Source organism: Echinops telfairi, unplaced genomic scaffold (assembly GCF_000313985.2).
Source record: "Echinops telfairi isolate 266 unplaced genomic scaffold, ASM31398v2 ScPeMD7_2291;HRSCAF=2852, whole genome shotgun sequence".
NCBI classification, from domain to species: domain Eukaryota; kingdom Metazoa; phylum Chordata; class Mammalia; order Afrosoricida; family Tenrecidae; genus Echinops; species Echinops telfairi.
Window position 1 is genome coordinate 32,050,901 of NW_022106189.1, and position 10,385 is coordinate 32,061,285.

At 43.2% G+C, this 10,385-nt stretch overlaps 1 protein-coding gene across 1 annotated transcript in view; it reads left to right on the forward strand.

Moving 5' to 3' along the window:
- Positions 1 to 7,569, forward strand: part of LOC101655752 (cytochrome b5 type B) — a 46,078-nt gene extending 38,509 nt beyond the window's left edge. The window contains exons 4-5 of the mRNA XM_004704581.2: positions 1,398 to 1,426; positions 7,049 to 7,569. Of these exons, the coding sequence (XP_004704638.1) occupies positions 1,398 to 1,426; positions 7,049 to 7,139 (120 nt within the window). The 3' untranslated portion in view covers positions 7,140 to 7,569. The remainder of the gene's footprint in view (positions 1 to 1,397; positions 1,427 to 7,048) is intronic.
- Positions 7,570 to 10,385: the final 2,816 nt, after the last annotated feature.

Sequence of the window (10,385 nt, forward strand, 5' to 3'; positions counted from 1 at the left end):
TTGCATGGTAGTAATTTGGATGGATGAAATGAAAACGAATATAAAAAATAGCTCTAAAGTGTGTCTAGGCCAGTGTGTATGGTTTCTAAGGAGCCAGTGGTGCCGTGATTAAGGCCTCAGCTGTAACGGAAAGCTTGACAGTTGAAATCCACCAGCCAGTCCTCAGGAAAAAGATGTGGCAGTGTGATCCAGAAAGATTCCAGCCTTAGAACTCTATGGGACAGTTCTCCTCTGTCCTGCCGGGTCCCTATGGATAGGAATCAACTTAGCGGTGACCAGTGTAGCTTGTTGGGTTTTAGAAATTCATGACCATTTTTAAAATTTGTGGTTAATCAGAGTCAATGTACATACCTACTTAGTGACAAAGGTATTATTTTGGATAGCAAGAACCTGTGTTAATTGACTATTGTCCTCTGGCAGTAGGTTAGCAGGCCTTTTGTACTGTAAAGCTAATTATGGAAGGAATAGCATCATTTGCAATGTACCTAAATTGGGTAGAAACATTTTAATAACAGCTTTATTAAGCTATAATTGACATACCATACAATTGATCCGCTTGAAATGTAAGCGTCTTTGGTGTATTCAGAGTTGTGCAACCATCACCCCATCCAGTTGAGAGCTTTTGTATCATCCAGAGAAGATGCCCCACACCCATCAGGAGTCACTTTTCATGTACTTCCCTCCCCAAAGTCTAAGCAACCCAGACCTACTTTCTGTCTCTGTAGCTGTGTCTCGTCCAGAGAGTTTTTATATAATAAGTGGAATTTTGTAATATGTAGCCTTTTTTATTGGCTCTTCTCACTTTTCATAATGTTTTCAAGGCCCAGACATGTATTAGTAAAAAAGCTGCCAAAATTTCATTTTTCAGTTTGTTATGTTATTTTCCTTAATTTTATTCTCCTGTTTTTCATTGTGCAATAATTATGATGATCTCAAAGAGTAAGCCGAATTCATTTCGATAAGCCATAAAGCAGTCATCTGCTTGATCTATTAACATTCCACAGTTTATCTCATATCACCGTAGAAGAGTTTGTGTTTTGTATTTTAAAATGTTTTTAGAAAGTCGTTCTGCGCTGTTGCCAGTGGCCATCCCAGCTGAACTAGACGTTGCCCCATGGCTTCAGATTAGTTTAGCTTAGTATCGTTTGTAGGACTAGTGTTTTTTACATCTAAAATGTTTAGGCCACTACTTTATATTTTCATTAGTGGCTCTTCACTTGGGCTTATCTGTCAGGGATAAAATTTCCAGTTCACTCAATGCTTACGTATTCTTAAACATCAAAATGCATGGTAGGTGGAAGTTCTGTTTTGGGCTGGAGCGTGTATGTGGATAGTAGTGAAGACGATTTATATAAACTATGTTAATCTTTGTTTTTAAACTTATGCTTCTTCCTCAGGACCCTCTGAAAAATAACTCGTGCAAAAGGTAGAGTATCCCCTTTTTGGACTTCCTTATTATGCTTTCCGTCATGCCAGGCCAGGGACCTCAAGGTGGTGCCCGTTTGAACCCACTCTGCTTTCGTCAAACGTTCAGCCTTGGTCGCCCTACCCAGTGTCCTGCTCCGCCTTGTAGTCACACTGAGTGGAGTTGATTCAGTGGCAGAGGGGCAAACTCTCTCATAAATATACACGTATAATATCACTTAAGAGTATACTTTGACAGCAAATTATTTTTTGACCAAAAGTCATTAACAGTGAAATTTATTTTTACAGTTTCAGCCATTCTTAATCATTTCAGGGCACGTGCTTTTGATGCTTTTTAAAATGTGCTGTGACATTCATCATAATTTTGATGCTCGCAGTCTTGTGTCGCTTCTATAGAAAGCTAAGAGATATGAAGAGAGACCATGTTGCCTCCGTGACACTATTAAATCTTAAATGTAATGCAGAAAGGGGAAATGTGGGATACTAGCACTAAGGGAAATAAAACTGGGACTTAATCCCTGACGTGTACGGAGGAAATCTGGAAAGCCAGTGTTCCATGGTAGGAAAGCCGCCTTTCTAGTAGTTGGAGATATAGTCCAAGTGCATTTTCTTGTGGTAATCTATTTTTCCACAGTTTCTCCCTCTGAAACTGTGCTGCCTTAAAGTGAGCACATGGTTGATTCAATCTCCCTGTAGAAGCAGACACTCCTATTTGGCCCTATTTCTTCTGCCTCTGTATCCAATTTCTCTCATACCTTCCCCCAATAGCAGATGGGCATAAGGGGACTTGACCCCCAGTGCCTGGATTCTAAATGTTTGCTATAAGTCTGAATTTTTGGCTAGATTAGTTGGATCATGAAGTTTTGCCTTGACAGCCTTTAATGTATAGAAAATAACCATGTCGCCCATGTGGCTTTTGAATTTTGTATATAAAACAAAAGGGGGACTTGTGGGGAGAGGTCAGAGGCTTGGAGACATTCCCCTCCTGAGGGCGATCAATTGCCAGACTGCAGTGGGCCCCACAACCTGCTGTTAAAGACAATGGACAGGCCTGCAGTCATCTATTTGGTTCCTGTAGGTGGGGTTTACACCCTACTGATAATGGTTCCTATGGAGACCCAGAGAACAGGTCAAAGTTAAACTGCCATCCTAAATCTAGGATCCGCCCATCTTGTCACATGTATGCCCCCAATCCCTCTTCTTCCTATTGCGTGTATGTCCCTAGACCACTCTCTCACTGCTGTATAACCTATAGTGCAACCCCTTCCTGTGACGTATGACTTTACCTGTAATTAGTGGGCTTGCACGCCCCCAAAAGGTATATAGGCCTGGGTTAGCACTAGAGATCTCGCTCTCGTTGGTCTCTAGCCCCCTCGGCTCCCCCTCTCCTCTCCAGTTCTCACTCCCCTGTTCCTTTTGCCCTCCTTCCCTTCACCCTCTTTCCACGTGCACTACCAAGCGGGGCTGAGGTGAGCAATGCTACCATGTAATGTGCCTGACTGCATTGTTGTAATAGCTCTTCTGTCGCTAATGCTATCAATGACTTTAATATAATATATGTACATCTCAACCATTAAAAAAATGTTCTGTGACATAAATGAATCACAGTCAGAGGCCTGTGCGCATGGACAAGTAATAGCTATTACACGACGCCAGTCAAGCACCCAGTTTCTGTAGCACAACCTAGCTGTGCATTTTCCATGTGAAATCCAAGCCATTTAATCCTCACAAGGGCTCTCTAAGGTAGGTGCTATTTTATATATTACAGGAGAAAAGAAAATGTCTCTTTCAGAGTCATGTTCACACATTTGGGTTTTCTCAGGGGTTTATAGAAAGTTTCTCTCTTGCGGGGGTGGTTGTTAGGTGCCTTAGAGGTGCCTCTAACTCAGAGCAATCCTGTGTACAACAGAATGAACCCTGCCCTGCACCATCCTCACAGTGGTGACCCTGGAACCTATTGTTGTCAATCAGTAAAACAGTAGTACTAGCTCTGAAAGGTATAAATTGCTATTGCTTGCGTGTCTCTGGGTGTTACAAAATACTGAATGTTCAACCATCAGCTGAAATGTTGGCAGTTCAAACCCACACACAAATACTTCAGAAGAAAGGCCTGGCCAAGCTGCATCTGGAAAAGTCCGTGGAGCACAGTGGCACTCTGCAGTAGGGGGTCACCAGGGCTTGAGGAGTCACAGAAGTGTCTGCTGTGAAATCCTTGGTTTGTAAGCGCTATCTTTATCGAGATTACACAGATCATCTATGATCTTTTTTCAGATTCTACTTCAAGCACTGTAGAGAATGAGAAATTCTTTTTCTTTTTCTTTTTTTTTTTCCATCGAGTTGGTGGAATGTACAAACTTAAAGGGAGCTAATGTGCCTGCTTTCCTATTAAGGACTTCTCGGCAGATCCTCCAGAAAACACTTGGAAAGACAAACCGCACATTTGTAATTACTTTGTACTGCACACTAAACTGATTTAAGAAATAAGTATGTGCTCTGGGGTTTAGTGCCATCTTGTTAGAAACCTCCGAACCATGAGAGCCAAGTGGAGGAAGAAACGAATGCGCAGACTGAAGCACAGAGAAGAAAGATGAGGCAGAGGTACAAGTAAAGCTACCGGGTGCCTCCTCAGAAGCCACAGCTGCAGGAATATGGAGTGCCCGAGGCCGGGACACTGATACGAGCTGTTGACTGCGTGCACCCCGCTGTGGATCTGGAACGTCTGTCACCATTCAGTTGCCACACACGAGCACCCAAGAGACCTGTCACCTTGCACACACCTAACCAGCCTGGCTTTGATCCTTTGCCCCGGACCTAAGATATTCTGGACTAGTTCAGTTCTCAGTTGTGGCTTGATGTAGTGTGCACTATAAATCATCTCTTCTGCTGTCTTAGCTGAAGAATAAAAATTTTAAAAAAAAAGAAAAGAAATTAGTATGCAAGAGTTCCTGCAAGTAGATTTTTTAAAAATAGCAAAAGCAGGGTTGGAGAAAAAGTTTAAAATACATCCATAGGTTATTTATCAAAAACACAAATGCAAGCAAAAAGGTTTTAAAAAAATGGTTCCCTCTCACTAGTCAACAGAGAAATGCTGAGTAAAATACTGGGTGTACCCCACACCGAACAGACTGGCCAAGAAAAAAAAGTTTTGAAAGTAATTGTAATTAGTTAAGAAAGTGAATTGCCAAGACTCATAAGTTTTCTTAGCAGAGAAAACAGCTTGGCATTCTTTAGTAAGTTTGTGTGATTAGCTTTGTTTATTCCAAGGGATTCACCCAACAGCAGTGTATGCACATGTGCAAGAAGCTTGTAAGAGACACACTCGTGGCAGCATAATTGTGGATATTTAAAAAAAAGGTATAACCTCAGTGTCCACTCACTCATAAAATGAATAAATAAATTCTGGAATATCCATACAATGGAATACTACAGCGCATATGTAAATAAATAAATCTATCCTGTGAAGATTCTTAACTACAACATGGAAAAAAGAAAAAAACATCCATATGAAATGGAACAACCAGAGTTAAGTGAAAAGAGAAAGTGTGACATCATGGAAAATGTTAACTGATGTCAGTGAACAATGTGTGTACAAATTGCCCCATGTGGGCTGAGATAGTTTATTGTGCCAGCCTGACCGATAAACACAAGTGGGATTAACTGAAGGGCCAAGAGATAAATGGCTCGGTGAGCCTCGCCTTTCTTGTCTCTTGCTCTTTGATCTTCGGACCAATGTGCGGCTGTATTGCTTGTTCTGTGCCTCAATTTACAGGCTACACTACCTGTGGGACGCCTGGCCTGTGAACTTTGTGTCACTGTAAGTTGAGGTCCCTTTAAGACATCTCTGGAGCTGGGGACTGGCGGTTGGTGACCTGGCTGACAATTGGTGACCTGCCTTGCTGTATTGCTGCTGTGCTCAGATAGCCTAGCTCTCTCTCTATATAGAGGAAAACCTAGCAGCAGACTAGACTTGAAGGACTGCTAGTGTCTCACAACTCTCTGTCACGGGAGTGAGTTGCACTGAGCCATTTGTGCTGCTTTATAATTTAACTGTTCATTTCTTGTACTATATATTTATCTGTATGTGATTTAACAGTTCATTTCTTGTTATATATTAATTATCTTTATAAATAAACTTATTAAATTGTCAGCAACTTGGTTTTATCTCTCTAGAGAACCCTGTCTAACACAGGGCCTAAGGTGATAAAGTAAACTTAACCCTTAAAACCTGAAGTATTATTTAAACACATCAATAAATCACCACAACATGCAATAACTGGGAGAGCTGTCATAGTGCCGAGGTGTTAGTCCGAGATTCAGCCTCCTTGGAGGCTCAGTCGAAGCTGTCCCTTTTCTGTCCTCAGTGGCAGTGAAATGAATGCTCTGATCTAGCCATTGTCCTGAAGAATTACCCTTCAGTGTTTTCTAAGGATCTTCCTTTTGAAACCTTCATTGTTAGTGTTTGTTTGCTTGATTTCTGTGGTTCTCCTGGAGCTTTGAATTCATGAGTCTTGCGGAGAGATGCCCACAATGTCCTCATGAGCCGTGCTATAGTACTAATACGCCAAATTGCCTCTTGTAACAAAGCTCCCAGCTAGCATTCTTAATTTGTCCAAGGCAGCCTTCTGCCATACTTAAGTGTACTAAATGGTAGGTATGTTAGGCAAAGAGAATTAAAAAGAATTTTTTATTATTGGACTTCAGCTGGTTTTATTGGCTTGAAAACCTTCTAATACCAAGACTGTATATGCCTTAAATAGAGGGATAGCCAGCCACTGGTTTATAACAGAATTACACACTCAAACTAGCCCTATTAATAAGCTTGTTGAAAGAGGAACATTTATTTTTAGGAGACTGATTACTGTCTTGACAATCCTAAGAAAAGTCTCTGGTAGTGCTTTTTCTGGCTGGCTCGTAGTTGCTGTTCTTTATCAGCACTATCAGTCTGTTCTCTGTATGTATGTGTGTGCAGTCTATTGGTATCCAGACTAGAGGTTAGGAGCCTGGGCCTGGAATCTGGCCTCACTTACTAACCAGCTTTGTGATTTGGAGTGCAAAGCTTTCATTTGTTTATAAATTGGGAATCATAATAACACCAATTTCATGGTGTTGTTGTGGAGATTAAATTTTAAAAACATGAGGCAGATGAAACAGCAAAATAGAAATTACTGTTTCCAAAAGGCATCAAACGTTATAATGCTTAAATGCTCTTTTATTGTATTTTATAATTGTACTTGTTTGTCCTGTTTTTAAAATGTTACTCTTATAATATGTGGGGGTGGGGGGGAATAAGAAAATACTAAACCACCTGTAACCCCACGACTCAGAAGTCTATATGTCTGTATAAGAGGTGTGTACGTGTGTACTTTGTTGGGTTTTGGTATCACACTATTCATTCTGCTTTCAACCTTCTTTGATTTTTCTGTTTTTGTTGTTGCTGTTTAATATTGTTAATCCAATCCAAGTAATTTGGTTTCTTCCAGCTCCTATGTGATAAAAGCAGCTAGATTTCCCAAGGCAAATCAGGACCCTTTGCCCATCAGATTATTAAAATGTGAATGCTGAAAGATAGCCGTTGTGTGGTATGCAATGTTCACCCCTTTCTTGCTTTCTCCCCCACCTCTAGTTGCTGGTCGCTTTGGGTCCTCCCGATCCTAGGCGCGGTTCTCTTAGGCTTCCTGTACCGTTACTACACGTCCGAAAGCAGATCCTCCTGAGGAGGCCTTGGTGGAGCCTGGAAAGCACAGCACGTGGGAGTGAAACCAGAGACTTGCTTTGGGGGCTGCAGAATTGTCCACCTCTTGAATCCTGCCAGTTGTATACTTTCCTGTGGCACCAAGGCAGCTGGCCGGATAGCCACCGTGGACCTCGACCAGTGCCCTTCTTCTCCCAGAGCCTTATCCCAAAAGCATTTGCTCCCATTGCTGTGTTCTTCTCAACATTTCCCTCGTCCACAGCTCGCCACAAGTACCTGTCCATTGAAAAACTTGTTCACGATTATAATTGGTATATTATGGTTATATTGCCATTTGTAAGAATGCCTGCGTTCCAATATTTTAAATGTATACCACACCATCGCAGTCAGGCAGCACCTTCTGAGTTTTCCATCTTGATTTTAAGTAAATACTAAGCTTCTAAATGTTCACATTTACTTCTCTCGCTTGTCCTACTTGGCTAAGAGATTTTAATTCGTGAAGTGGGCGTCTGCTGCTTAAAACACAACTGCCATTAGTCTTGTGTTATATTTGTCAAAACCCATCCATGGGCTCAGGTTATCTCTTCTGAGCTCTCTCTGAAACTTAGTGTTTTTTTTTTAAAGAGGGTACTGGACAAAACTATGCTTCCCTTTAACTCCTTAGGGGTGAGAGGAGATAGGAGGAAGGAGGGGATATGAATTGGGATGACAGGGCCTGGCAAATTCATAGTAATTTTTTAAAAAATATTGAAAATACTACTTTATGATCAGAGTTTAGTAAAAACACCAGACTTCAGCCTTCACTTCAGCTTGGTGTCTTGTTAGCCATCTGTCCCCAACTCTTAACTATTTTTTATTGGTACAATATAAATTTATAATTATGTCTAGAGTTTTACCAGAGATTTTTGCTGGGTGGTTTTTTCCTTTGCTTGTTTATGGATAAATATATTGTAGATTGCCCGTTGTACAAACGTGAAGCTCCACACGGACCACGGGGCAGTCTCTGTGGTAAAATGACCCTGGAAGCAGGCGCATGCGCTCCTCTAGCCTGCGTTGCACCTCTGAGGCCCCCCCGACTGTGGACTTCGTTCTGTTATACTCCTGGAATCAACATGGGCGTCTTCCAGGGCTGTGTGCTTCATTGACGAGCAGGTTCCCAATGAGAGTTGGGCTACTGTGCTGTTACTGTTGCTTCTTGGTTAGGAAATCTCACTGGCTTCCTTTACTCTCACTGGGTCCCCAGTGGGAACACCTGAGGGGACAACCCTGCCTGTTTTCACCCCAGACTCTCCCTAGTCTGCCACAGGGCCCTGGTCCTTTCCAGCAGGGAGCAGCCAGCTACCAGGAGGGACCAGCTCACTGTATCCTCCCCCTCCCAGCTTGCCAGGGATTTGACGAGACAGGCTACTGCCCAGCAAACCAGTGTCTGCCTTTCCAAACTATTTCAGAACAAGTTCAACCAAGGTCTTGTACTGTGCTTTAGCAGTTGAATGCATTCAGGATTCATCCAAATAATATTAACCACACGCTTGCACACGGGGCTGTGATGTGGAATCATTTTAGGGCAGTGGTTCTCAACCTTTCTAATGCCACGACCCTTTAATACAGTTCCTCATGTGGTGGTGAATTTGCCCCCCCACCCCCAACCATAAAATTATTTTCGTAGCTACTTCATCACTGTCATTTTGCTACTGTTATGAATCAGGCGACCCTGTGAAAGGGTCATTCAATCCCCAAAGGGGTGCGACCACAGGTTGAGAGCCGCTGTTTTAGAGGCTTTCACATTTCCTTTTATACGTAGAGGCACAGGTGTAGCCAAATGTTTTATCTTTAAAACAAACTTTGTATTATGTTTCTTTAGGTCAATTTCTTGCCTTTTAAAAAAAAACAAAAAAAACATGGTTCGGCTGTAAGGAAAGTAGAGACTGGCTACGCCTGCCTCAGTGTGAAGGCCAGGAAGGGTTATTTTGGAACGTTGCTGTCATGATTACGTTGTAGGATACTCCTCCGTGAGGCCCCGATGGGGTCGGGGAAGAATAGGAGAGGCCGAGGTGCAGGGAAAAGGAGCCTTCCGGCTCACACTGAGCCAGAAAGTCACAGGGCTCCATTGTAAACGTGTTTGTTGTCAGTCTCCAAAATGGAATGACAGCCGTCTGGCTTCTCAGAAAAGATTAAGAACGATAGTCGTCAGTCAGCTCGTGTGTGTTGTGTAGAGTAAACACCAAGGGAAACAGGTAATGTTTTTCTATCCGAGCTTGTTTTATGCCACTTCCTGTTAAAACAACCCCTCTGGGCTCCTTGTAGCATGCCTCCCCGCTGCCTATGTAAATTGCCAGGTGAAAGGTGGCGCTTGTGGGAGCAGAGATTTGTCTCAACAATGGGGGACCAAGCGGACAGGTGTTCTGGAGGTCAGTCAGGAAAACTCCAGAGAGCCAGTGGAGCCCTTCTCTGTGGGCTGCCAGCACCTCCCCCGGGAGCTGGCCTCCGGGGAGTTTGCTTGTTTGTCCCTGAGGAAGACTAGGGGCTGCACTCTCTACTGCACAGAGAATTGACTAGGAGAGGGGGGTGGTGAGGGGACATGTGTGTCTCCAAAATCAGGGTGGGAGTGCCAGTCCTCCAGAACGCCCTGCCCTTGGCTCATAGGAGTGGGTTTTGGTTTTCAAATGACTTACATTTGAAAGTGGGGAGGACAAAGTTTGTATTGTGCTTCCTTCTCGTGTGACTGTTGAACCCAAAACAGTGCGCTGGCACCGCCCGTGTGGGCCCTGTGGAGTTCTTTGAGCAGTTGTCAGAAATGGGTGTGTTGGGAATCAGCAGCATTGTTCCACTCACTTCCGCTGGGGAGCAAGGAAAACCGCTTCCTAGGCCAGGGCCGCTTCTCCGGACAGCCACTCAGGCTTGATGGCGTCAGTGGTCCCCACTTGGTTAAATTCCATTTGGGGGAGTGACGCTTACGATGTCAGTGTTAAGACCTCCTTAGCCTAGAAGTGGGTTCCGACATGTCTCCAAATGAAACTGATTTTTTTTTTTAATCCATCTCATTTTGATGCCAACTATCCCAAAAGACTTGGGAAGTTTAGTCACAATTGGCTTCTGAGGTCTGAAGGAGCTCAGCTTGCAACTTGTGGGGGAGAGGTGGTGGTGATGCAGCAGCGAGAGAAATGTGTCACATGGCCTCCGCTGTCTCCAACGTCTTTCTCCTAAGTTGCGGTAGCTGCCCTTTTTTTCACCTCACAGCTACAGCCTAGATGGTTATTTGGACAAACAT